Here is a 27,574-nt window from a genome sequence, read left to right on the forward strand (position 1 = left end):
CTTCATCCCCATTTTCCAGATGAGGGAACTGAGGCCCAGAGAAGTGAAGTGACTTGCCCAAAGTCACACAGCTGACGGTTGGCGGGGCTGGGATTTGAACCCATGACCTCTGACTCTAGACTGTGAGCCCACTGTTGGGTAGCGACTGTCTCTATATGTTGCCAACTTGGACTTCCCAAGCGCTTAGTCCAGTGCTCTGCACACAGCAAGTGCTCAATAAATACAATTGATTGATTGGAAGCCTTCCCAGACTGAGCCCCTGCCGTCCTCTCCCCCTCGTCCCCCTCTCCATCCCCCGCTTCTTACCTCCTTCCCTTCCCCAAAGCACCTGTATACATGTATATATGTTTGTACATATTTATTACTCTATTTATTTATTTATTTTACTTGTACATATCTATTCTATTTATTTTATTTTCTTAGTATGTTTGGTTTTGTTCTCTGTCTCCCCCTTTAAGACTGTGAGCCCACTGTTGGGTAGGGACTGTCTCTATATGTTGCCAATTTGTACTTCCCAAGCGCTTAGTACAGTGCTCTGCACATAGTAAGCGCTCAATAAATACGATTGATGATGATGATGATGATGATTGATTGATTGATTGATTGATAGACTCCAAAGCCCGGACTCTTTCCACTGAGCCACGCTGAATGGCGGGGGACAGAGATACTTGAGAGCAGGGGTTTTTCTTGTGGGCTACACGCAAGGAACAGATCTGACTTTCAGTATGTGGGTGGCTTTTGGGGTTTTTTTTTTCTAGTACATGTAAAGTGATTAATGTCTGTCTCCCCGCTCTATACTGTCAGCTCGTTGTGGCCAGGAAATGTGTCTGTTATATTGTTGTATTGTAATAATGATGGTATTTAAGTGTTTACTATGTGCAAAGCACTGTTCTAAGCACTGGGGAGGTTACAAGGTGATCAGGTTGTCCCACGGAGGGCTCACAGTCTCAACCCCCATTTTCCAGATGAGGTCACTGAGGCCCATACCTATTCTATTTATTTTATTTTGTTAGTATGTTTGGTTTTGTTCTCTGTCTCCCCCTTTTAGACTGTGAGCCCACTGTCGGGTCGGGACTGTCCCTATATGTTGCCAATTTGTACTTCCCAAGCGCTTAGTCCAGTGCTCTGCACATAGTAAGCACTCAATAAATACGATTGATGATGAAGTGACTTGCCCAAAGTCACACAACTGACAAGTGGCGGGGCCGGGATTCGAACCCGTGACCTGACTCCAAAGCCCATTTTCTTTCCACTGAGCCACGCTGCTTCTCGTTAGGCCACGATGCTTCTCTGGAGCTGCAAGCTGGACCAACAAGGGTGATGCGTTAAGCTCTCTGGTCAGTTCCTGACCCTTAGAAGTCGCCGCTGATGCCTTTGGTGCAGGGCAAGACCCAGGGAGCCGCCAACCCCACGGAAAAGGGAAGTTGGACTTGGAGGGGAAATCCGGCTTGGGCAAGACCCTGGGCGGGGGGAGAGGTGAGACACGGGGACAACCAGTTGGGAGTCGCAAGGGTGATTCACCCACACACCAGGGTTCAAATAATAATAATAATGGCGTTTATTCATTCATTCATTCAATCATCTTTATTGAGCGCTTACTGTGTGCAGAGCACTGGACTAAGCGCTTGGGAAGTACAAGTCGGCAACACATAGAGACGGTCCCTACCCAACAGTGGGCTCACAGTCTAGAAGGGGGAGACAGAGAACAAAAGCGCTTACTATGTGCAAAGCACTGTTCTAAGCGCTGAGGAGGTTCCAAGGAGATCAGGCTGTCCCACAGGGGGCTCACGGTCCTAATCCCCATTTTCCAGATGAGGGAACTGAGGCCCAGAGAAGTGACTTGTCCAAAGTCACACGGCTGACAACTCATTCAATCATATTTACTGAGCGCCTACTGTGTGCAGAGCACTGGACTAAGCACTAGGGAAGTACAAGTTGGCAACACATAGAGACAGTCCCTACCCAACAATTAGCAGAGCCGGGATTCAAACCCATGACCCAACTCCAAAGCCTGTGCCCTTTCCACTGAACCACGCTGCTTCAAATGGCAGTGATACAGAAGCCCCGTGTAGTGGATAGAGCCCGGGTCCTGGGTTCTAATCCCGCTCCTCCACTTATCTGCTGTGTGACCTTGAGCCAGTCACTTCACTATGCCTGAGCTACCCCATCTGCAAAATGGGGATTAAGACTGTGAGCCCTACGTGGGACAGGGATTGTCCTCAACCTGATAAGCCAGTATTTACCGCAGTGCTCAGAACAGTGCTTGACCCACAGTAAGCTCTTAACAAATGACATCTACTAGTTCACCTCCTCCAAGAGGCCTTCCCAGACTGCACCTTTTCCGCCTGCTTCCCCTCCCCACAGCACCTGTATATGTTTGTACAGATTACTCTATTTTACTTGTACATACTATTCTATTTATTGTGTTAATGATATGCACTTAGCTTTAATTCTATTTATTCTGACGACTGGAAACCTGTCCACATGTTTTGTTCTGTTTCCCCCATCTAGTAAGCCTGGTAGGGACTGTCTCTATATGTTGCCCACTTGTACTTCCCAAGTGCTTAGTACAGTGCTCTGCACACAGTAAGCGCTCAATAAATACGATTGATTGATTGATTGGGTAGGGACCCTCTCTGTCGCCAACTTGTACTCCCAAGCGCTCAGTACAGTGCTCTGCACACAGTAAGTACTCAGTAAATACGATCGAATGAATGAATGAATCTACTACCATCCCACCACCGCTATCGCTTCCTAAACATTGAGGAAGATTCAAGATAATCAGGTTGGACAGCCCCTGGCTCACAGTATCTCGCCTCGACCGCAACAGTTGGCCCATGAGTCAAAACCATCTGCTAGCAAACCTCTTGCTGAGCAATTCCTCCGTCCCAGGGAAACCCAAGCCTCCACCCCACCCTCCCAAGTAGGTGCCATTTCCAAGGGAGCTGAACCTCAAATTACTCCCCTTATCGGTCATTTATTTTTGGGCCTGTCACCCCAGTTGGACCATTTGCGGGGAGGGATCACATTAACCACTGGGAAACTGAATGTTCCCTCTCCAGAATTTAGTTACACTCAATACACTGCCCTGGACAAAGTAAATACCACTGACTGACCGATTGATTAGAGAAAGGAAAACCAGAAAGCCAGGAACGGTTTAACAATTGTTTATTATCGTCTTCTCTGCTTATTACTGACTCGTCCGGTAGACTGGAGGAGTTGGGTCATTTAAAGACGGCCTGCTCGATCTTCTCTCCAAGGTAGGTCTGCGGGTCTCCCACCTGGTGTTGAAGAAAATGACAAATCAGAGCGTCGTATCCAAAGCCTCAATTCACCACTCTTATCCCACTACCCAACGGATGGAGTTATTCCCAGTGGAAAGAGCCCAGGCTTAGGAGCCAGAGGACCTGGAATCTAATCCCGGCTCTGCCTGCCGTGTGACTCTGGGCAAGTCACTTCACTGTGCCTCAGTTTCCTCCTCTGAAAAATGTGAATTCAATGCCTGCCCTCCCTCCTACTTAGACTGCAAACCCCAGGTGGGATAGGGACTCTACCCAGCCTGATTAACTGGTATCTATCCCAGAGCCTGACACATAATAAGCACTTCAACAAGTACCATAGTTATCTCCTGGCCAACCAAGGGGCCTTACGGCCTAAACGTCTCAGCCCACCAGCACCCTAGGGGGCCAAACTCTTAGTGTCTGAAATTTCTATAACCTTGCTCCGAAGGGAGAGCAGAGCAAGGCCTCAAACCATCTCAAGGCTACTGTGGCAAGCGCTACAGGAATGCTCAGCGTCACGGAGGAGGGACTCTGGCATGCTGGAAGCCTTGCATAACCAAACATCTCTCTGCTGGTCCCTCCTGCCAACCCCACCTCAGAAGAACAGGGGAATCAATCAATCAATCGTATTTATTGAGCGCTTACTGTGTGCAGAGCACTGTACTAAGCGCTTGGGAAGTACAAGTCAGCAACACATAGAGACAGTCCCTACCCAACAGCGGGAATGTACCCACCAACTCTGTCATATTGTCCTCTCCCAACAGCTTAGTACAGCATTCTGCACACAGTAAGCGCTCAATAAATATGATCGTTTGGAGACCCCGTGGTCCTGATCCACCTGGTTGCGGACAGCCTCCCTCCCACTTACAGAAGGGAAGAGAAGGAACTGACCGGAAACGACGACGGTCTTTAGGGTTAGGGGAAAAGGCAATTGGGCCGGGAGATTGAGGTTTCAGTATACGGTGCCCTCACTGTTCAGCATCTGCAGGGAATAAAGGAAAGGTTCAGATAAATACCGCACAAATACCATCATCATTATAAAGGGGAGGGTCCCAGGAGGATGAACAATTGTCTGAGATTTCTATAACCTCTCTCTGGAAGGGGTCAGGGAGAGGCCTCAAACCACCTCAAGGTTGCTTTGGCAAGCACTACAGGAATACACAAGGCCACATCAGGCCCAGGCATGCTGGAAGGCTTGCGTGAAAGGGGCTTTTCAGCCCAGATCCCTCCTCACCCACTCCTTACCTCACCGCACGGCGTAATGGATAGACCCCAAGCCTGGGAGTTAAACGGTCATAGGTTCCAATCCCGGCATCACCGCATGTCTGCTGTGTGACCTTGGGCAAGTCACGTTACTTCGCTGGGCCTCAGTTACCTCATCTGTTAAATGGAGATTGAAACTGAGCCCCGTGTGGGACAGGGGATGTGTCCAACCCGATTTGCTTCTGTCTGCCCCAGCGCTGGGTACAGTAAGCGCTTAAATACCACAATTATTAGTATTATTACCGTCTCTGTAGCACCCAGCAGTCCTGGCTCAAACAGGCGGCATGGTGGCCTAGTGGCTAGAGCCCGGACCCGGGTTCTAATCCCGGCTCTGCCACTTGTTTGCTGGGTGACCTTGGGTGAGTCGCTTCACTGTGGCCTCATTTGTAAAATGGAGACTAAGACTGTGAGCCCCACGTGGGATGTGGACTTTGTCATCATCATCATCAATCGTAATTATTGAGCGCTTAGATTACAAGGTAATCTAACCTGATTACCTTGTATCTACCCGCAGAGCTTAGTACAGGGTCTGGCATGCAGTAAGCCCTCAATAATAATAATGGCATTATCTGTTAAGTGCTTACTATGTGCCAAGCACTGCTCTAAGATTAAGACTGTGAGCCCCACGTGGGACAACTTGATCACCTTGTAACCCCCCAGCGCTTAGAACAGTGCTTTGCACATAGTAAGCCCTTAATAAATGCCATTATTATTATTATTAGCTTATATCTCTATCTGAGTACATTGTCTGCCCGAGTAAACGCTTAACAAATACCCCCTTCTATTCAGTCATTTATTCATTCAATTGTATTTATTGAGCGCTTACTGTGTGCAGAGCACTGTCCTAAGCGCTTGGGAAGTCCAAGTTGGCAACATATAGAGACGGTCCCTACCCAACAGCGGGCTCACAGCCTAGAAGGGGGAGACAGAGAACAAAACATATTAACAAAATAAAATAAATGGAATATGTACAAACAAAATAGGGTAATAAATCCGTACACATATATATATAATCTATATACTGTACTAAGCGCTTAGTACAGTGCTCTGCATATAGTAAGCGCTCAATAAATACGATTGATGATTGATGATATACATGTGCTGTGGGGAGGGGAAGGAGGTAAGGCGGGGGGGAGAGGAGAGGGCACAGTCTAGACCGCATGCAGAGTACTGTACTAAGCGCTTAGGAGAGGCCAGTATAACAATAAACACCCGTTGTTGGGTAGGGACCGCCTCTATCTGTTGCCGACTTGTACTTCCCAAGCGCTTAGTCCAGTGCTCTGCACACAGGAAGCGCTCAATACATACGAGAGAAGCATTGTGGCTCAGTGGAAAAAGCCCGGGCTTTGGAGTCAGAGGTCAGGGGTTCAAATCCCGGCTCTGCCAATTGTCAGCTGGGTGACTGGGCAAGTCTCTTCACTGGGCCTCAGTTACCTCACCTGTAAAATCAATCAATCAATCGTATTTATTGAGCGCTTACTGTGTGCAGAGCACTGTACTAAGCGCTTGGGAAGTACAAGTTGGCAACATATAGAGACAGTCCCTACCCACAGGGATTAAGACTGTGAGCCCCCCGTGGGACAACCTGATCACCTTGTAACCTCCCCAGCGCTTATAACAGTGCTTTGCACATAGTAAGCGCTTAAAAAATGCCAGCATTATTATGAATGAACGCGGGAGGGAAGGCAGCCTCACCACGTGGTCTTCCAGACCCTCGATGCGGGGCAGAGGGTCCCAAAAGCCCCGCAGCCGCCCCCCGATCCTCACCCTGGGGAGGTGGTCGGCGGGGAAGTCACCGGGATCCAGGATGGATTGGGATTGGGAATCTCCTCGGAGCGTGGGCCTCCCCCTGCCGCAGCGGCCATGATTCTCCCGCGCTTTGGAGGCCGCGCGACCCCTCCGGCGTATTACGTCATCACGCACGCCCCGCCTTGCCCCGGGAGGGGCGGGCTGCGCTTGTACGCATGCGCGCTTTGGTTTCATTCATTCATAAATTCATTCATCCAATCGTATTCATTCATTCATTCATTCATTCATTCATTCATTCATTCATTCACTCATTCATTCGCATTTATTGAGCGCTTACTGTGTTCAGAAACTCCGAGTTGGCAACAGAGACGGTCCCTACCCAACAGCGGGCTCACAGTCTGGCAGGGGGAGACGGACAACAAAACAAAACATGTGGACAGGTGTCAAGTCGTCTGTGCATAGTTTCTTATTTTTTTTAATGGTATTTAATAATAAAAATCAAATCATAATGATAATAGTAATAATAATAGAGAAGCAGCGTGGCTCAGTGGAAAAAGCCCGGGCTTTGGAGTCAGAGGTCATGGGTTCAAATAGCTAGCTCTCTTCCTTCAAGGCCCTACTGAGAGCTCACCTCCTCCAGGAGGCCTTCCCAGACTGAGCCCCTTCCTTCCTCTCCCCCTCGCCCCCCTCTCCATCCCCCCCATCTTACCTCCTTCCCTTCCCCACAGCACCTGTATACATGTATATATGTTTGTACATATTTATTACTCTATTTATTTATTTTACTTGTACATATCTATTCTATTTATTTTATTTTGTTAGTATGTTTGGTTTTGTTCTCTGTCTCCCCCTTTTAGACTGTGAGCCCACTGTTGGGTAGGGACTGTATATGTTGCCAACTTGTACTTCCCAAGCGCTTAGTACAGTGCTCTGCACACAGTAAGCGCTCAATAAATAACGATTGATTGATTGATTGGATTCAAATCCCTGCTCCGCTGCATGTCTGCTGTGTGACCTTGGGCAAGTCACTTAGCTTCTCAGAGCCTCAGTTACCTCATCTGTAAAATGGGGATGATGACTGTGAGCCCCGCGCCAGACAACCTGATCATTTTGTATCCCCCCAGCGCTTAGAACAGTGCTTTGCACATAGTAAGCGCTTAACAAATATCATCATCATCATCATAATAACAGTATTTGTTAAGCGTTTACTATGCCAAGCGCTTACTATGTACCAAGCACTGTTCTAAGCGCTGGGATAGATACAAGGTTATCAGATTGTCCCATGTGGGGCTCACAGTCTTAATCCCCATTTTACAGATGAGGGAACTGAGGCCCAGAGAATTTAAGTGACTTGCCCAAAGTCACCCAGCTGACAAGCGGCAGAGCCGGGATTAGAACCCATGACTTGTGACTCCCAAGCCTGTGCTCTTTCCACTGAGCCACGCTGCTTCTTGAGATCACAGTTCCATTCATTCATTACATCACATTTATTGAGCGCTTACTATGTGTAAAGCATTGTACTAAGCGCTGGAGAGAGTACACTGTAACAATGAACAGACACATCCCCTGCCCACAACTAGTTTCAGCATCAGCATCTATGAGGGAGAAGAGGAAGCAGTGTGGCTCAGTGGCGAGAGCAGGGGCTTGGAAGGAGGAGGATTTGGGTTCTAATCCCGCCTCCACCACTTGTCCGCTGTGTGACCTTGGGCTAGTCACTTAACCTCTCTGTGCCTCAGTTACCACATCTGTAAAATGGGGATTAAGACTGTGAGCCCCAATGAGGAACAGGGACTGTGTCCAACCTGATTACCTCGTGTCTGTCCCAGCACTTAGAGCTTGGCACGTAGTAAGCACTTAACAAATACCACAATTATATTTATGATTATTATAGCTGAATCTCCATTTTACAGTTGAGGGAAGTGAGGCACAGAGAAGTGAAGGGGCTTACCCAAGGTCACACAGCAGACATGTGGTAGAGCTGGAAGAAGAATCCAGGGTCCTCTGACTCCCAGTCCTGGACTTTTCCCCCTAGATCACACTTTTTTCTTTCATCCCTGTCCTCCTGGACACCGACCAACCTTAGTGATCCAGAAGTGGCTAAACATTTTCAAGGGTTCCTTCTAGGGATATGAGCATTCAATCGTATTTAGTGAGTGCTTACCGTGGGCAAAGCACTGTACTAAGCACTGCAGCAGATGCTCCAGCAACACGTATCAGTCTCACGACAAAGACCTCGTAGTAAGCGCTCAATAAATACCACTGACTGATCGATTGATTGATAGGGGACTGTCCGGAAAGGTCGGTCTGGAGATGAGGCAAACCTGTCCCATATTTGAATGACGTGGGAACAGAGGGAAACCGAAGGCTGCTTTGCCCGGCAGATCTCTGAGCACGACAACCTCCAAATCCAATGATGCTCTTGTCACCGGGGAGAATGACAACTAGACCACCACATTTTCAAAGTCACTGCAGATTTAAAATGTCAAATTACGTAATCACTTGGGAGCTGGCACCGTTTTCCTCGCAAATTAAGCACGCCGCTTGGCAGGCTTCGGTTTAAGCCTACGGCTGTCGCCTCACTGGTTATCCTTCTGCGGGGGTTTGCACAGATAATATATAATTAATAAATTATTATTTCTCCCGCCCCAGCAGAGGCCCAAAAGAACCCTGGGAGTTTTTTTGGGGGGGTTTAACTGGTATTTAAGCACTTACTATGTGGCAGGCACTGTATTAAGTGCTGGGAGAGATACAAGGTAATCAGGTTGCACACAGTCCCTGTCCCACATGGGGCTCACAGTCTTCATCCCCATCTGATAAACGGGATAACTGAGGCACAGAGAAGTGAAGTGATTTTCCTAAGGTCATAGAGCAGACAAGTGGCAGAGCTAATAATAACTGTGGTATTTAATAATAATGATGGCATTTGTGAAGCGCTTACTAAGTGCAAAGTGCTGGGGAGGATACAAGATGATCCGATTGTCCCACGTGGGTCTCCCAGTCTTCATCCCCATTTTACAGATGAGGTAACTGAGGCACAGAGAAGCGAAGTGACTTGCTCAAAGCCACACAGTTGACAATTGGCGGAGCCGGAATTAGAACCCATGACCTCTGACTCCCAAGCCTGGGCTCTTTCCACTGAGCCACACTGTGAAGCGCTTACTATGTACCAAGTACTGTTCTGAGCACTGGAGTGGATACAAGCAAATTGGGTCGGACACAGTCCCTGTCCCACATGGGGCTCACAGTTTGAATCCCCATTCTCCAAATGTGGTAACTGAGGCACAGAAAAGTGAAGTGACTGCCCAAGGCCACACTGCAGACAAGTGGCAGAGCCGGGAGCAGAACCCATGACCAGAAGCAGCGTGGCTCAGTGGAAAGAGCCCGGGCTTGGGAGTCAGAGGTCGTGGATTCAAATCCCGGCTCTGCCACTTATCAGCTGTGTGACCTTGGGCAAGTCACTTCACTTTTCTGGGCCTCAGTTCCCTCATCTGGAAAATGGGGATTAAGACTGGGAGCCCAACGAGGGACAACCTGATGACCTTGTATCTACCCTTAGCACGCTTTTAGCACACTTAGCTTAGAGAAGCAGCATGGCTCAGTGGAAAGAGCCCGGGCTTTGGAGTCAGAGGTCATGGGTTCAAATCCCGACTCCGCCACATGTCAGCTGTGTGACTTTGGGCAAGTCACTTAACTTCTCTGTGCCTCAGTTACCTCATCTGTAAAATGGGGATTAAGACTATGAGCCCCCCGTGGGACAACCTGATCAGCTTGTAACCTCTCCAGAGCTTAGAACAGTGCTTTGCACATAGTAAGCACTTAATAAATGCTATCATCATTATTATTATTATTATGACCCCAGCACTTCTAGATTGTGAGCCCACTCTTCTACACTCTGAGCCCACTGTTGGGTAGGGACCGTCTCTATATGTTGCCAACTTGTACTTCCCAAGTGCTTAGTACAGTGCTCTGCACACAGTAAGCACTAAATAAATACGATTGATTGATTGATTAGTGCTTGGTACATAGTAAGCGTGTAACAAATACCATCATTATTATCATTATTATTATCTGACACGCAGGCCTGTGCTCCATCTACTATGCCATGCTGCTTCCCTAACCCAGCGCTTATTACAGTGCTTGACAAATAATAAGGACTTAACAAATACCACTGTGAGCCCACTGTTGGATAGGGACTGTCTCTATATGTTGCCAACTTGTACTTCCCAAGCGCTTAGTACAGTGCTCTGCACACAGTAAGCGCTCAATAAATACGATTGATGATGATGAATTATTGTTCTTCGGCCGCCCTCTTTATAGTGAGGCCGCTGGCACGGCCTGCAGGCGGGCGTGACCAGCAGGGGGCGCCCTGACCCTGTCCAGCGGCGCCCGCTCCACTCAATCAATCAATCCTATTTATTGAAATAACAATAATGATGGCATCTATTAAGCGCTTACTATGTGCAAAGCACTGTTCTAAGCGCTGGGGAGGTTACAAGCTGATCAGGTTGTCCCACGGGGGGCTCCCACTCTTCATCCCCGTTTTACGGGTGAGGGAACTGAGGCCCAGAGAAGTGAAGTGACTTGCCCAAAGTCACCCAGCTGACAATTGGTGAGGCGGGATTTGAACCCATGACCTCTGACTCCAAAGGCCGGGCTCTTTTCCACTGAGCCACGCTGCTTCTCTAAGTGAGGTGGTTTGCCCAAAGTCACCCAGCTGACAATTGCCGGAGCCGGGGTTGAGCTCACCTCCTCCAGGAGGCCTTCCCAGACTGATCCCCCTCCTTCCTCTCCCCCTCTCCATCCCCCGTCTTACCTCCTTCCCTTCCCCACAGCACCTGTATATATGTTTGTACATATTTATTACTCTATTTATTTATTTATTTTACTTGCACATATCTTTTAGACCGTGAGCCCACTGTTGGGTACGGACTGTCTCTATATGTTGCCAACTTGTACTTCCCAAGCGCTTAGTACAGTGCTCTGCACACAGTAAGCGCTCAATAAATATGATTGATTGATTTGATTGTATGGATTTATTACTCTATTTATTTTTCTTGTACATATCTATTTATTTTATTTTGTGAATATGTTTGGTTTTGTTCCGTCTCCCCCTTCTAGACTGTGAGCCCACTGTTGGGTTGGGACTGTCTCTGTATGTTGCCAACTTGTACTTCCCAAGCGCTTAGTACAGTGCTCTGCACACAGTAAGCGCTCAATAAATACGATTGATTGTACGGATTTATTACTCAATTCATTTATTTATTTTACTTGTACATATCTATTCTATTTATTTTATTTTGTGAATATGTTTGGTTTTGTTCCGTCTCCCCCTTCTAGACTGTGAGCCCGCCGTTGGGTAGGGGCCGTCTCTAGATGTTGCCAACTTGGACTTCCCAAGCGCTTAGTCCAGTGCTCTGCCCACAATAAGCGCTCAATAAATACGATTGATTGTACGGATTTATTACTCTATTTATTTATTTATTTTACTTGTACATATCTGTTCTATCTATTTTATTTTGTGAATATGTTTTGTTTTGTTCTCTGTCTCCCCCTTCTAGCCTGTGAGCCCGCTGTTGGGTAGGGGCCGTCTCTAGATGTTGCCGACTTGGGCTTCCCAAGCGCTTAGTCCAGTGCTCTGCACACAGTAAGCGCTCAATAAATACGATTGATTGATTGATTGATGGATGGATTGTCTCCTCCCCGGCGGTTAGCACAGTGCTTCGCCCGTAGTAAGCGCTTTAACAAACGCCGTCACCGTTATTCCTGTGAGGGGTGAGGGGTGAGGCGTGAGGTGAGGTGAGGTGAGGCGACGCGGCCGTCGGGGGGGCGAAGGGGGGCGGACCGCCGGGAGGACTGAGGTCAGTCCTCCGGGGCGCGCGGGGGCTGCTGGGAAAGGGGACGCCCCAAAGATGGCGGTAGGATTGAAAAGTTGGAGCCGAGCGCGCGCCCGCCCCGTGGGGGGTGAGGGAGGAGCGGGGCGCGGGCGCATGCGCATGCGCGCGCGGGCGGGGCGGGGGGGCGGCGGCGGCGGGTCCTATTGGCCGCGGGGGCGTGCCCGGGCGGGCGGGCGCGCGCGCGGGGGGGGGGGGGCGCGGCCTGTCCTGTCCCGGCGAGGCCGGGGGCCGGGGGGGGGGGCATGTAGCCGGGGGGACCGGGGGGACCGACGGGCGGGCCGGCCGGCCGGGATGCCCCTGGCCGGGGCCGGGGCCGGGACCGGGACGGGCCGCCGCACCGGCCGCCAGGGGGACAGACATGGAGGAGGAGGGCAAGAAAGGGAAGAAGGTAAGGGGCCGCCGCCGGCGGGGGGGGGGGGGAGGGGGCGGAGGGGTGGAGACGGCTGAGGGGGTGGGGGGGGAGAGGGGAGAGAGGCTGAGGGGTCTGGGGGGGAGGGGAGAGAGGTTCAAGGGTCAGTGGGTGAAGGGGAGGGGGCTGAGGGGGTGGGGGGAGGAGAGAGAGGTTGAGGGGTCGGTGGGTGGAGGGGAGAAGGGCTGAGGGGGCGGTGGGTGGAGGGGAGAAGGGGCTGAGGGGGGCGGTGGGTGGAGGGGAGAAGGGCTGAGGGGGTCGGTGGGTGGAGGGGAGAAGGGCTGAGGGGGTCGGTGGTTGGAGGGGAGAAGGCCTGAGGGGCTCGGTGGGTGGAGGGGAGAAGGGGCTGGGGGGTGGAGGGGCGATGGGGCTGAGGGCGTGGGGGGGAGGAGAGAGAGGTTGAGGGGTCAGTGGGTGGAGGGGAGAAGGCTGAGGGGGGCGGTGGGTGGAGGGGAGATGATGGGCTGAGGGGGTGGTGGGTGGAGGGGAGAAGGGCTGAGGGGGGTGAAGAGGAGAAGGGCTGGGGGGTGGAGGGGAGAAGGGCTGAGGGGGTCGGTGGTTGGAGAGGAGAAGGGCTGAGGGGGGCGGTGGGTGGAGGGGAGAAGGGCTGAGGGGGTCGGTGGGTGGAGGGGAGAAGGGCTAAGGGGGGCGGGGGTGGAGGGGAGAAGGCTGAGGGGGTCGGTGGGTGGAGGGGAGAAGGCCTGAGGGGGGCGGTGGGTGGAGGGGAGATGGGCTGAGGGGGCGGTGGGTGGAGGGGAGAAGGCCTGAGGGGCTGGGGGGTGGAGGGGAGAAGGCCTGAGGGGGTCGGTGGGTGGAGGGGAGAAGGCCTGAGGGGGTCGGTGGGTGGAGGGGAGAAGGCCTGAGGGGGGCGGTGGGTGGAGGGGAGAAGGCCTGAGGGGGCGGTGGGTGGAGGGGAGAAGGCCTGAGGGGGCGGTGGGTGGAGGGGAGAAGGCCTGAGGGGGTGGAGGAGAAGGGCTGTGGGGGTGGAGGGGAGAAGGGGCTGGGAGGGGTGGAGGGGAGAATCAATCAATCAATCGTATTTATTGAGCACTTACTGTGTGCAGAGCACTGGACTAAGCGCTTGGGAAGTCCAAGTTGGCAACATATAGAGACGGTCCCCACCCAACAGTGGGCTCACAGTCTAGAAGGGGAAGACAGAGAACAAAACCAAACATATCAACAAAATAAGAGTCGATATGTACAAGTAAAATAGAGTAATAAATATGTACATACATATATACAGGTTGGGGGGGTGTAGAGGAAAGAGGGTGAAGGGGAGTTGGGGGCAATGGGTAGAGGGGAGAGTGGCTGAGGGGGCAGTGGATGGAGAGGAAAAGGCTGAGGGGGCGGAGGGGGACAGGGCACTGAGGGGCATGTGGGCAGATGGGTGAAGGCTGAGGGGGCAGTGGGTGGAGGGAAGAGGGCTGAGGGGGGTGGGGTGGAGGGGAGAGAGGTTGAGGGGTCAGTGGGTGAAGAGAAGAGGATTGAGGGGGCGGTGGGTGGAGGGGAGAGGGCTGAGGGGGCGAGAGGGGAAGGGAAGAGGACTGAGGGGGTGGTGGGTGGAGGGGAGAAGGGCTGAGGGGGTGGTGAGTGGAGGGGAAAAGGGGGTGATGGGTGGAGGGGCCGGGGGGTGGTGGGTGGAGGGGAGAAGGGCTGAGGGGGTGGTGGGTGGAGGGGAGAAAGGCTGAGGGGGTGGTCGATGGAGCGGAGAAGGGCTGAGGGGGTGGTGGATGGAGGGGTGGTGGCGGTGGGTGGGAGGGGAGAGGACTAAGGGGGCCGTTGGTGGAAGGGAGAAGAGGTTTAAGGGCCTTTGGTAGGTAGAGTGGTGACCCGAAGGGTAATGGTGGATGGGGGAGTGGGGGCCTTGGAAGTGGACTGGGGGTTGGGGAGAGGGGACCGTGGGGGCGGTTGGCGGATGGTAGGGGGAATTGGGGAACCGTGGGGGGCGGCTAGTCGGGGAGAGGGCACGCTGGGGGCGGCCGGTTGGAGAGAAGGGGTAGGGGCGCTTCGGAACAGAGGGGATGGTGGGGAAGAATGGGGGCACGGAGGAGGTAGGTGGTGCATGTAGGGGAGGGAAAGTGGGCGGCCGTGGGTGAGGGGGGATGCTGATCAGCAGTGAAGTTGGAGGCGACGGTCGTTGTGGGGAGAAAGGGATGTGACGGGAAGGCTGGGGAGGACTGAGGAGGGGGTTTTGGATGTGGAGCGAGGCCCGGAAGAAATCTGTTGAGGGAGGCGTCAGGTTGGGTGCAGTAAGACGGAGATGGAGAAGTGGGTGGAGATGGGGGAGCGGAGAGATGTGAGGTTTTGGGTTCGGAGGATGTGTGGCTTCTGGGGGGAGCGGGTTCTCTGAATAAAGCCTCTCTGAACGTGGAGTCTGGGAAGAGTGAACCCTGAGAGTTAATTGAAGGAACCAAAGGGGTCGTGGGGGAGGATGAAGAAGAAAGGAGCAGATGGCGGACCCATTCAAAAGGGCTACCAGGTAACCCTGGGAAAGAGAGGAATTGAGGCCAAACAAGATTTGGGTCAGTTTACATTGAGAAATCCTCCCCACACCCAAATTTTAAACACCATCTCCTTGAAATGTACAATAAATGCCTTTCTCCCGGATGAGGGACTCCCTTTAGACAACCTTCAGTCGTCAACTATCCTGCAGCGTGTGAGAGTTGGCAATTCTTCAATAACCAGAAAACCCGCCCCGGGGTTGCAGAGAAAGGGGTGGGCACAGGGTGGGGTTGGAGGTGGGAAAGGGGGTGGTGTCCATTGGCTGGAGAGGAAGGGAAGGTAGTTGCGGGGTCTTGGGTGCCCTTGAAAAATGTGCGGTTTGGTAAGAGCCAAATTGGGTAAAAGGTTCATTTCTAAAAAGCTGCTGTTTACTTAGCCTAAATCTTTGGTCTAAGCCAAGAGCGAGGCACTTCCTCCACATTTTGGGTGGGCTGTTGGCTTGTCCGGGGTCGCAGGCTACCAGGTGAGGGATTTGGAGTATTGTAAATATTTTGGCATTTGAGGCGGGAACTTAGTTGGTGCCACCCGAGCCCTGACAAGCCAACATTCCCAGGATGTCGCTAATTGCTGGCCTGGAGAGATGAGTCCTAGTTCAGTGAGGGAATATACCATTCATTCATTCAATTGTATTTATTGAGCACTTACTGTGTGCAGAGCACTGTACTAAGCGCTTGAGAAGTACAAGTTGGCAACATATTAAGACGGTCCCTACCCAACACCTGGCTTACAGTCTCGAAACAGCTGAATGACCAGCTACGGGGGTTGGTGGTGGTGATAAAATACAAAGCCACTTGAAGTAAACTTTTCGTATTATGTTGTTTGAGTTTCTGCCTATAGTTTCCATTTTTGGTCTGTGAACATTCGTGCGCACGCCAATCATGTCGTATATTTGTTCTGCCTATTCTTATGATGGCTTTCTTTTCAAAGGTATTTTTCCGTCTCATGTATGGGGCAGCCCATTTCAAATAGACCCCCTCTCTCTCCCCCCGACCCAATTGAAGTTTCAGGGCGTTTGTCAGCGTCTCGCTTAAAAGGGCTTCTCGATTGATTCTGGATGGCTTTTTCTCCACGCTTCATTTACTCAAGTAACACAACTAGACTCGTGTACATTTATAATTACCGCCGATCTGACCAAAAGTCTCATTAGCCCAGACCTCTCGCAGAGGCGATAACTTGGAATACACCAGGTCGATTGCGATGGTGTATTCCAGCCCTAGGGGTATCTGTAAACTCTACATTAGGAGAGAAGCTATGAACCGGAGAAAAAAATGTAGTGTCACCTGAACCCTGGAAAAATTTGACCCAGATGTTATTAACCAAGTTTGGTCTCTGGATGTCTGATAACACACCTGTAACATGTCGGTTGCTCCAAATGAAGTTTGGGGGTGGTGTCTTGCTCTTACCTGCAAGAGTCATCGTATAGATGGCAGCAAAGACCACTAGAAACATTTCTGAGAAATATGTGCCCACTGTACATGCTAAACACTATGCTGATCGAACACTAATGCCACATTGGGCATTTCAGAAGCCCCAAAGCCGTCCTTTAACTCATGAAATTCGGCTCTTCATTTTTCCCAGACAGCGCTCACAAAAGAAATGGTTAACAGCGCCACATGGCTGAGGAAAAAAGCCCAATTGTCGCATTTTATTTCAAAAGACTCGCTTACAGTCTTAAAAATGGGATAATCCTTTTAAAGAAGTGAAGTGTTTCCGTGATCCTCCGAGGAGGATTTGGAAATGTGCCGTCAAAACCGCGTCAAACTACTTTTAGAAGGAGTAGTAATAATAATAATGATGATGGCATTTATTAAGCGCTTACTATGTACAAAGCACTGTTCTAAGCGCTGGGGGATGCAAGGTCATCAGGTTGTCCCACGTGGGGCTCACAGTCTTCATCCTCATTTTACAGATGAGGTAACTGAGGCCCAGAGAAGTGAAGCGACTTGCCCAAAGTCACACAGCTGACAAGTGGCGGAGCCGGGATTTGAACCCATGACCTCCGACTCCAAAGCCCGGGCTCTTTCCACTGAGCCACACTGCTTCTTTGCTCTTAGTAGTAATGGTGTTAAGCGTTTGTCATGTGCAGAGCACTGTACTAAGCGTTGGGAGGGTCCCTGTCCCTGAGTGGGGAGGGGGGCTGATGGAAGGAGAGGGCTTTGGGGGGGGGTTATAGGGGAGTAATAGGGATTTCTCTGGCATTAGCCTGAACGGTGCATTCTTCTGTAACGCGGGAGTCGTGTTCCCAAAAGACCACCCACTTGTAGCAGAAAACTCGTGCTAGAGTAGGTGTGCCATGACTGATAACGGTGTGCCTACGTAGAACCATAATTAAGCCACCTTCATTCTTAGGATTGGTGAAATAATTAATGGATGAATCAAGAGTGCAAAGCTTTTTCCGATGCCTTTGGTTCTGTTTCTCCTCCTTAGGTCCAGTAACCCTTACAGACGATAAGAGCTGAGATATTGCCTGTAAGTTAGATAATAACTTAATATAGATAGTAATGGTACTTGTTAGGCACTATGTGCCAATCACTGTTCTGAGCGCTGGGGTAGATATAAGTTGGGCAGAGGTTGGACAGAGTCCCCGTCCCACATGGGGCTCTCAGTCTAATCAATCAATCGTATTTATTGAGCGCTTACTGTGTGCAGAGCACTGTACTAAGCGCTTGGGAAGTAGAAGTCGGCAACACAAGTCTAAGTAGGAGGGAGAGCAGTATGGGGCTCTGCACACAGTAAACACTCAAATATGACTGAAAGGGAGAACAGGTATTGAGCCTCCGTTTTACAGATGAGGCAACTGAGGCACAGAGAAGTGAAGTGACTTGCCCCAGGTCACACAACAGACTCGTGGCAGAGCCAGGATTAGAACCCAAGTCCTTGGACTCCATGTCCTGGGCTCTTCCACCTTCCACCAGGCCACGCTGCTTCTCATTCTACCTTAGACTGATACGGTTATCACTCCTTCACAGCTAGTTCCATTTTGAATCGACTCCTTTAAGAAACATTTGAAATCCTTAATTTCGCTTTCATTAAATCCATTTAATTTCTTGGCAAACTGCAATTTGCTTTCTCGTAGAAGTATGTAAATATAGAGCTCAGGGAGCCTCAGTGACAATCTAATTCATCCCTTCCCTGACTCCACTCTCCCCTCCGGTGAAGCCCATGGACATTTCAAACCAAGCGACCGAGGGAAAACTAGGTTCCGTTTCACGGGGCCTGGGATTCCTGTCGTGCACGACGAGCTTCGTCGAAGCAGGAGACAGCCAAGTTGGGGAAGAGCGGGCATCCGAGTGGAGGAGCCGGACCTTAAAAGAAATTCCGAGGGGGGAAGAGGGAGGTTAGTGAGGTGAAAGCAAAGAAACCCTGACTTGGGAGCATAAGGAAAGAAACAGAAGCAGAAATGGAAATGGTGAAATTCAGTTAGGCGCCATAGGAGATTCTTGAGTCAATCTTATTGAGGGCTTACTGTGTGCAGAGCATTGTACTAAGCGCTTAGGAGAGTACACTATAACAATATAGTTGGGATTCTAGTGGTGTTTTTGGTATTAAGTGCTTACTATATACCAGGTGCTGTACTAAAGCACTGGGATACATACATGCTAATTTTCTTTTCCCCAGTTTTTAGTGGTATTTAAGCCCTTACTTTGTTCCAGTCAGTGTTCTAAGTGCTGGGTTAGATACTATCTAATCAATCAATCAGTCGTATTTATTGAGCGCTTACTGTGTGCAGAGCACTGTACCAAGCGCTTGGGAAGTCCAAGTTGGCAACATATAGAGACAGTCCCTACCCAACAGTGGGCTCACAGTCTAATCAGGGTGGATACAGTCTCTGTCCCTCATGGGGCTCACAGTCTTAATCCCCCTTTGCAGATGAGAGAACTGAGGCACAGAGGAAGTGAAGTGACTTGCCCAAAGTCACACAGCAGACATGTGGAGCAGAATTAGAACCCAGGTCCTTCTGACTCCGGCGTCCATGCTCTATCCATTAGGCAATGCTGCTTTAAATGTATATGAATGCTTAGGACAGCGCAAGTGCTTAGTCCAGTGCTGTACACACAATAAGCATTCAAATACCCCAATGATTAATCTTCCCTTGGAAACTGCCCTGGTTGAAGAACAATAATGGTTTTTTCAATCTTAATACGTGCCAAACTTTGGGGTAGATCCAAGATAATTAGGTCGGACACGGTCTCTATCCCACACGGGGCTCTCGTTCTAAGTAGGTGGAAGAACAGGAACCTCATCTCCATATAACAGTTGAGGAAACCGAGGCACAGGAAAGCGAAGCGACTGGCCCGAGGTCACACAGCAAGCTAACGGCAGAGCCGGGATTAGAACCTGCGCCTGCCGATTCCCGTAGTAATAATAACTGTGGTATTTGTTAAGCGCTTACTACGTGCCAGGCGCTTTACTAAGCATTCGGATGGATACAAGCAAATCGTGTTGGACACTATCCCTGCCCCACATGGGGCTCACAGTCTTAATCCCCATTTTCCAGGTGAGGAAACTGAGGCCCAGGAAAGTGAAGCGACTGGCCCAAGGTCCCACAGCAGGCAGGCGGCAGAGCAGGATTAGAATCTGGGTCCTCCAACTCCCAGGCCCGGGCTGCTCCACATAATACCTAACATTTAACCTAAATATCTTCTTTTTCCCCCCATTGGAGCTCTTTATCCTAACCTGCGACTCTTTCATTTGCCCCTAATCTCCCTGCTTTCCTCTCCATTCCCCTTTTTCAGTTCTCCCTCCACTCCCCAAGCTGTTGGGGATTGAAGGATTTTCGCCCTCCTTTGTTGCCGTCTGCCACACTCCTTACCCAAGTGAGGCTCGGAAACTAATAAGTGTGGTACTTGTTAAGCGCTTACTACGTGCTGATCGCCGGGGTAAGTACAATCCAGTCGGATTGGATAGTCCCCCACGGGTCTCCGAGACTCGAGGGGCATTCCAGATGCCCAGGGTCTCCAGCTGGGTCCAGTGTGACCGCCAGCCCCGGCGACAGAGTGAGTGGGCCGGAGCCTCCTGAAAATGTGCCGGGTGCTAGAGCTTGCTACGGGTCCGGATGCGAGCGGAAATGCGATCCATTCCCCCGTCAGCCTTCGTCTCTCTAGTCTGAGCCACCGAGGCGGGCGCAGTTCCTGTCTGCCCACTCCAGTCTACTCCGCCAACCGCTTAATGCAGTGCCCGGCGCACGATAAATACCATCGATCGTTTGAAGGCTTTCAATCCCTCGGGTGGCCAAATCCGTAAATCCACTCGGTACCTTCTCCGCAGTCCAGAGATTTCGTTCCCCCCGATGTGTTTTTTTCTTGCTTTTTTTTTAGTATTTGGTAAGCTCTCACTGTGTGCCAACACTGTACTAAACGCTCAAGATATCAGATCGGACAGAGTCCCTGTCCCATGTGGGATTCACAGTCTGAATCCCCATTTTATAGGCAGTGGAACCGAGGCCCAGAGAAGCAGAGTGTCTCGCCTGAGGTCACCCAGCAGACTGGAGAAGCAGCGTGGCTCAGTGGAAAGAGCCCGGGCTTTGGAGTCAGAGGTCATGGGTTCAAATCCCGGCTCCACCAACTGTCAGCTGGGTGACTCTGGGCAAGTCACTTCACTTCTCTGTGCCTCAATGACCTCATCTGTAAAATGGGGATTAAAAGTGTGAGCCCCCCATGGTACAACCTGATCACCTTGTCACCTCTCCAAGGGCTTAGAACAGTGCTTTGCACATAGTAAGCGCTTAACAAATACCATCATTATTATTACTATTATTAATGGCAGAGCTGGGGTTAGAACCCAGGTCCTTGTGGCTTCCTTATGTACTAAGCACCTAGTACAGTGCTCTGCACACAGTAAGCGCTCAATAAATACGATTGATTGATTCCAGGCCCGGGCTGTTTCTAACAGGCCACAGTGCTTCTTATTATTTAAGCATCTGTTTCTATGTGACGCAGTGAACCGTTGTGGAAATTCCGGTGCCATCACTGCCATATCTAGGCTGCGGGGAGTCTGATCCCGCCCCCTTTTTTCCTATATCCCAGTGTTCTTCCCTCTCCCAGCCTTCCCACCATGAGGCCATTACCACCAACAGCTATTCGGAGTTTCATCATTCCATGCCTTGGGACCACTGCCCCCCCCCCCCCCCCCCCCCCCCGAACCCCCTTGAGAACAGGGACCTAGTCCAATTCCCACCCTGGATATTCTCTCCCAGCGCTTAGAAAAGTGCCCTGCACACTGTAAGTGTGTGATAAATACTATTAGTACTCCCTCTTTCTCATCTTTCTAGGAAGTCCCAACTCCTCTGAGAAAAGCAGACTTACCCCTTGGCCAGTAAAGAATCTTGTATATATATTTGTACAGATTTATTACTCTATTTTATTTGTACATATTTACTATTCTATTTATTTAGTTAATGATGTGCATATAGCTTTAATTCTGTTTGTTCTGACGACTGACACCTGTCTACATGTTTTGTTGTCTGTCTCCCCCTTCTAGCCTGTTTTTTGGTAGGGACCGTCTTTATATGTTGCCAACTTGTACTTCCCAAGTGCTTAGTACAGTGCTGTGCACACAGTAAGCGCTCAGTAAATACGATTGAATGAATGAATTTAACAGTGGTATTTAAGTGCTTATGTGTCTGACACTGTTCTAAGCGCTGGGGTAGGTATGAGTTAATTCAGTCAGACACGGTCCCTGTCCCTCATGGGGCTAACAGTCTAAGTAGGAGGGAGAACAGGGATTTAATCCCCACTTTAATTCCCATTTCTAAGTGCCAACAAGCTAATTAGCTTGGACACAGTCCGTGTCCCACGGGGACTCACCATCTTAATCCCCATTTTACAGTTGAGGTAACCTGAGGCACAGAGAAGTTGTGACTTGCCCAAAATCCCACAGCAGACAAGTGGCAGAGCCAGGATCAGAACCCAGGTCCAGTCTCTAGCCACCAGGCCAGGCAGCTTCCTCTTCTCCTTCCCAGGAAGCTTTTCAAAAAAAGATAAAAGGGAGAGAGAAGTTCTTTGCTTAGCTGTCAAATCCCCCATGATGTAATGTGGTTTTGTTTTTTTTTCCCCAAGTGAGACTGATCTATAAAGGCAATTATTTGTGTGGCTGTGCTAGGAAAGAAGACAATGGATGATGGGTCTGAAATGTTCGGGATTAATATCTTCCCCTCCCGTGGGCCCTGCAGGAAGACAGGACTTTGGCTTTCTATTTTGGTAGACTGGAGAGAGTATAGTAGAGGTAGGCGACCCTTCAAAATATTGACCCCCTAAGCTCGTTGTGGACAAGGAATGCTTCTACCCACTCTGTCGTGTTGTCTTCCCCCACGCAGGTGCCCTGCCCACCATAAGTGCTCAGTAATAATAATAATAATAATAACGTTTGTATTTGTAAATAGCATTCTTCGATTTACCCCTCAGTTGCCGGCTTGCCGAGGCTCCAGAGATTCGGATGAGCGGATTTGGGCTTTCCGGGAGTAAGGGTTCCTTAAGCAGGGGAGGAAGCGGAGAGTGGCTGATGTAATTTTGGAGAGAGCCCCCTGTCTGGCTGGACAAATCCTCTGAATTCCCCTCTTCCTGGCAAGTCCACTATTTGTTGCCGATTTGTACTTCCCAAGCACTTTACACACATTAAGCGCTCAATAAATACGATTGAATGAATGAATGAACTAAACGTATCCTCGCTCTGTAAAGGTAACTTTTCACCAATTGGCATAATATTGGTTGAAGTTTCGGATAGAGCAGTTGAGTGAGATTCCTGTCATTGAGCCTTGTTGCTACTAGGGCAGGGGCTGTGTCTGTTTATTGTTACGTTGTCCTCTCTTAACCGTGTAGTAGAGGGTTTTGCACACATTAGGTGCCGAATGAATGAATGAACTAGGGCAGGTGTGCATGGGGATTTGGAGAATGAAAGGGGCTGGTTCTGTTGAGAAGCAGCACGGCCTAGAGGAGAGAGCCAGGCTTAAGGGTCCGAAGACCGGCCCTGCTCGTAGCTTGCTGTGTGACCTTGGCCAAGTCACTTCACTCCTCTGTGGCTCAGTGACCTTATGTGTAAAATGGGGATTCAGTACCTGTTCTCCCTCCTAGACTGCGAGCCTCATTGGGGTCAGGCCAGATATCCTGTCTTTAGCCTATTGTGTGGTAAAGTGCTTGGCATGTAACAATAATTGTGGCATTTGTTAAGCACTAGCTAATTATTAGTATCAGTTCTGAGACTCCCGGATTTAGAGGGGAAGGCGGAGACTCGATCCCTCATTGGTATTTACCGAGCACCTACTATATGCAAGGACACTGTATTGAACACTGGAGAGAGTCTAGTAGAGGTAGGCGACCCTTCAAAATGTTGACCCCCTAAGCTCGTTGTGGACAAGGAACGTGTCTACCCACTCTGTCGCGTTGTCCTCCCCCAAGCGCTTTAGTCCAGTGCCCTGCCCACCATAAGTGCTCAGTAATAATAATAATAATGTTGGTATTTGTAAATACCATTCTTCGATATTAACTGTGTAAAGCCGATTCATTCATTCAGTCGTATTTACTGAGCGCTTACTGTGTGCAGAGCATTGTATTAAGCACTTGGGAAGTACAAGTTGTCGATGTTTTGCTGTTGTTGCTTTCAACAAGTGTTTTGAAGTGTTGATCTCAGAACGCTTCATTTCAGGCTAGTAAAACAGTCCCAATCTGAAAATTCAGGGAGAAATGAGTATCTGATTATGGTTGTCATCTGGTTTTGGTCTGATCATCATCATCATCATCAATCGTATTTATTGAGCGCTTACTATGTGCAGAGCACTGTACTAAGCGCTTGGGAAGTACAAATTGGCAACATATACCAGTGTCTGATGTACCTGAGAAACTGGTGTTGCCAAAGACGGGGTTTTTTTTGTTGTTGTTTTTGTAAAATAGTTACGGGTGGATGGTAAGGTCATGTGTGTAATTTAAAGGTTTTGAAATTGACTTCAGGCAACTCCTTGGGGAAGAAAACGATGGTTTCTTGAAAAGGAGCATGAACTTTATCACCCGGGGTTCCAAGTTGAAAGTTACTGCACTTAATATTGAAATGCAAAATGGTTTTTTTTGTTCCCCTCCGTTAACTTCGGTTTGCATGAAGGATTTCAAAAACGCCTCAGAAGAAAAACTCCCTGCGTAGCCTCTAGTTTATCATTCATTCAATTGTATTTATTTATTAAGTTATTATCCTCTTCCCTCCTTTGCCGAAAGAAGTCCGCTGGATACCGTGTATGGTCGAACGTGTCAGACAAAAGACAAGTGGTTATAATAAAACCCCAAATAAGAGCGTATGCCCTTAAGCCTATTAGTCGCAAATATTTGATAGCCACCTTAAAATGACCTCATTGCTTTTGTTATGAAATATCAGTCGTGCTTGTGGGCAAGGTTTAAAGTTGGTTTTTTGGTAACCAAAGAGTTTTTTTTTTTCCAAAGCAGTAAGCAGTTAGGAAGCGCTTAGTACAGTGCTCTGCACACAGTAAGCACTCAATAAATATGACTGAATGAATGAAACGACTGATTCCCCAGGAGCGGGTGGCATCATCTGAACCTTGTGCTGATTTAATTCCGTCCCCAATCAGATGTAAAGCGCTGAGGAGGTTTGTCCTCGAGGAGGCAAAATACGTTACTGGGGAGTTTTACGCCAGAGAGATGGATTAGAGGAGTGAGCGAGATGCTCACTGACTTCAGACTGTAAGCTCGTTGTGGGCAGGGAACTGTGTCAACCACCCCTGTTGTGTTGGATTCTCCTAAGCGCTCAGTCTGGCGCCCAGTTAGCGCTCAGTAAATAGTATGGATTGATCAATTCATGCAGGGGGTGGGGGGATGCTTATGACCACCATTTACAGAAGCTATCCATTTCTGGGGTTCTTCCTCCTTACCCAGGGGGTATAAGGTAAGATGCTCTTCTGCTAAAGTATCCTGGAGCTGCATCATAGGGTGGGGGTCTGTTGTTCATTCATTCGATTGTATTTATTGAGCGCTTACTGGTGTCATCACTTCCCAATTCTCAGCAGCCGTGAGAAAATCGAGGCGAACGAAGTATTACCCTGGCCTAAATACTTGGGAGCGATTATGTCAAGTTCTGCAGTGGAAAAGCTGGAAGGAAATGGCCTATTCCTTTTGGAAATTTTCTTTCCCATTGTGTGTAGAACGCTTTCCGAATGCTCCAAGACAAATCGCCCGCCGCCCCATTTTTTTATTCCCCGATTAAACCGGCGCTGAGGCGAATGTGTATTTGGAGCCTGTTGTCCTTCGGTTAAGGCTGGGCAACGAAAGCGGTCAGAAGTGGAAACGCTTCCTTGGAGATGAGCCTTTTTGAGTCATACCTGGGGAAGTGATGGAAAAACGTCTCCCGGGGGCCTCCGTTTAAGACTTCATCATCCCAGCTCTTAGAAGAGAGCCCAGCGCTTAAAACAGTGCTTTCCCCATAGTAAGCGCTTGATAAGTGCCATTATTATTATTATTATTATTCTTTATGATGCTGAAGGCCCAAGAACTCCTACTGAGGCTTTGGTTTTGGATTTTTAGTGCCAGTGGTTTGCCTAGCGTCCTTGGGCACTCTCTTCTGCCCGCCAGTCGCGACCCCCCCGGGCGGGCAAGGAAGGTAGTGGGCGAGGGGAGCGAAGCCCCCCGGTGATCTTCATCCACGTTATTCATTCCTTCATTCAATCGTATTTATTGAGCACTTACTGTGTGCAGAGCACTGTATTAAGCGCTTGGGAAGTACAAGTTGGCAACATATAGAGACGGTCCTTCCCCATCAGTGGGCTCATTCATTCATTCATTCATTCAATCGTATTTATTGAGCGCTTACTGTGTGCAGAGCACTATACTAAGCGCTTGGGAAGTACAAGTTGGCAACATATAGAGACGGTCCCTACCCAACAGTGGGCTCACAGTCTAGAAGAGTGGGCTCAGAGTCTACAAGGGGGAGACAGATGACAAAACAATACGTGGACAGGTGTCAAGTCATCAGAATAAATAGAATTAAAGCTAGATGCGCATCACTAACAAAAGAAATAGAATAGTAAATATGTACAAGTGAAATAGAGTAATAAATCTGTACAAACATATATCCAGGTGCTGTGGGGAGGGGAAGGAGGTAGGGTGGCGGGGATGGGGAGGAGGAGAGGAAAAGGGGGACTCAGTCTGGGAAGGCCTCTTGGAGGAGGTGATCTTGAAGTAGGGCTTTGAAGGGAGGAAGAGAGCTAGCTTGGCGGATGGGCGGAAGGAGGGCATTCTGGGCCAGGGGAAGGATGTGGGCCGGGGGTCGACGGTGGGATGGGCGAGAACGAGGTACAGTGAGGGTTAAATGTTAAACCAGCTACAGGCAGAAACGGGACTAGAATCAGTCGATCGATCGGTGGCATTTACTGAGCACTTCCTGTGTACAGAGAGCTGTACTGAGCACTTGGGAGAGTCCAGTACAATGGAGTTCATTCATTCAGTCGTATTTATTGAGCGCTTGCCGTGTGCAGAGCACTGACTAAGCGCTTGGAAGACTACAGTACCACCGAGTGGGTAGACACATTCCCTGCCCGCAACGAGCTCACAGTCTAGAGCCTATAGTATTTAATATAAATAATATATGTTTAAAATATAAATAAGTTTGGTCTAGGCCTCAGTTCTGAATTGCTTGACGATTCTGCTATCAAGACCTCCAGGTACTTGGGGGAATCTGCTTCTTCGGCCAATCGATGGGATTTATTGAGTGCCTACTTTGGGCAGAGCACTGTACTGAACGCTAGGGAGAATACGATCCAAATATCGGCCCAGCCTCCGCTTCATTTTTAGGAAGGTGATTGGGAGTCTGAAAAATAATTATGGTGGCTTTTGTTAAGCGCTTACCAGGTGCCAAGCACTATTTCTCTCACTAGCAGCCCTCGTGCCCTTGGGCCCCCTGGGCTTACCACCTGTGGAGGGAGGGCCGGGGCAAGCCTAGTGGAAAGAGTCTGGGGCTGGGAGTCTGAAGAGCTGAGTTCAAATCCTGACTCCACCACTCGTCAGCTTGGTGAATTTGGCCAAGTCACTTCCCTTCTCTGGGCCTCAGCTCCCTCAGCTGTAAAATGGGGATTCCAAGCCTGTTCTCCCTCCTGCTTGGACTTTGAGCCCCAGGTGGGACAGGGACTGTGTCCAACCTGATAAATTTGTATCTACCCCGGTGCTTAGAACAGTGATTTGCACTTAGTAAGTGCTTGACAAATACCCTCTCCCAGCCCTCTGCCCATCAACCCTCTTGATTTTTTTTTACCTAGTGTGAATCTAGTACCTATAGGATGAAGTTTCTGCCTTAATGGTTTACTTTGCAATTGGCGTGGGATGCTCTCATTTCCGACAGTGACTCTCCCCCTTTTCAAAGCCTTATTGAAGGCCCGTCTCCTCCAAGAGGCTTTCCCTGCCTAAGCCCTCCTTTCTCCTCCTCCCACTCCCTTCCTCATCACCCTGACTCTCTCCCTTTATTCAGCCTCCCTCCCAGTCCCACACCAC

General features: G+C 49.7%; 1 protein-coding gene, 1 long non-coding RNA gene and 2 other non-coding genes across 6 annotated transcripts in view; 1 reads left to right on the top strand and 3 right to left on the bottom strand.

Moving 5' to 3' along the window:
* Positions 1-3,158: 3,158 nt before the first annotated feature.
* Positions 3,159-6,418, bottom strand: LOC119936175. Of its 2 annotated transcripts, XR_005453657.1 has the most exons (4): positions 6,312-6,418; positions 4,527-4,661; positions 4,173-4,263; positions 3,159-3,281 (listed from the first exon to the last, which is right to left on the bottom strand). It is a non-coding gene; the product is annotated as an uncharacterized LOC119936175 (long non-coding RNA). The 2 variants fall into 2 exon arrangements; XR_005453656.1 differs by lacking the exon at positions 4,527-4,661.
* LOC119936456 lies at positions 3,696-3,835 on the bottom strand. The gene has a single exon (XR_005453781.1). It is a non-coding gene; the product is annotated as a small nucleolar RNA SNORA9 (small nucleolar RNA).
* Positions 4,348-4,482, bottom strand: LOC119936454. The gene has a single exon (XR_005453780.1). It is a non-coding gene; the product is annotated as a small nucleolar RNA SNORA9 (small nucleolar RNA).
* A 6,088-nt stretch (positions 6,419-12,506) lies between the features above and the next one.
* The window catches only part of CCM2 (CCM2 scaffold protein), a 61,197-nt gene continuing 46,129 nt past the window's right edge, over positions 12,507-27,574 (top strand). The window contains exon 1 of one of the 2 annotated variants that reach the window (XM_038755630.1): positions 12,507-12,575. In XM_038755630.1, coding sequence (XP_038611558.1) covers positions 12,546-12,575 — 30 coding nt within the window. In that variant the 5' untranslated portion in view covers positions 12,507-12,545. Of the gene's footprint in view, positions 12,576-14,900; positions 15,076-27,574 lie in introns of those variants that run through there. The other variant, XM_038755629.1, reaches the window with a different exon arrangement.

The sequence above is a fragment of the Tachyglossus aculeatus genome, chromosome 13, assembly GCF_015852505.1.
Source record: "Tachyglossus aculeatus isolate mTacAcu1 chromosome 13, mTacAcu1.pri, whole genome shotgun sequence".
Taxonomy (NCBI): domain Eukaryota; kingdom Metazoa; phylum Chordata; class Mammalia; order Monotremata; family Tachyglossidae; genus Tachyglossus; species Tachyglossus aculeatus.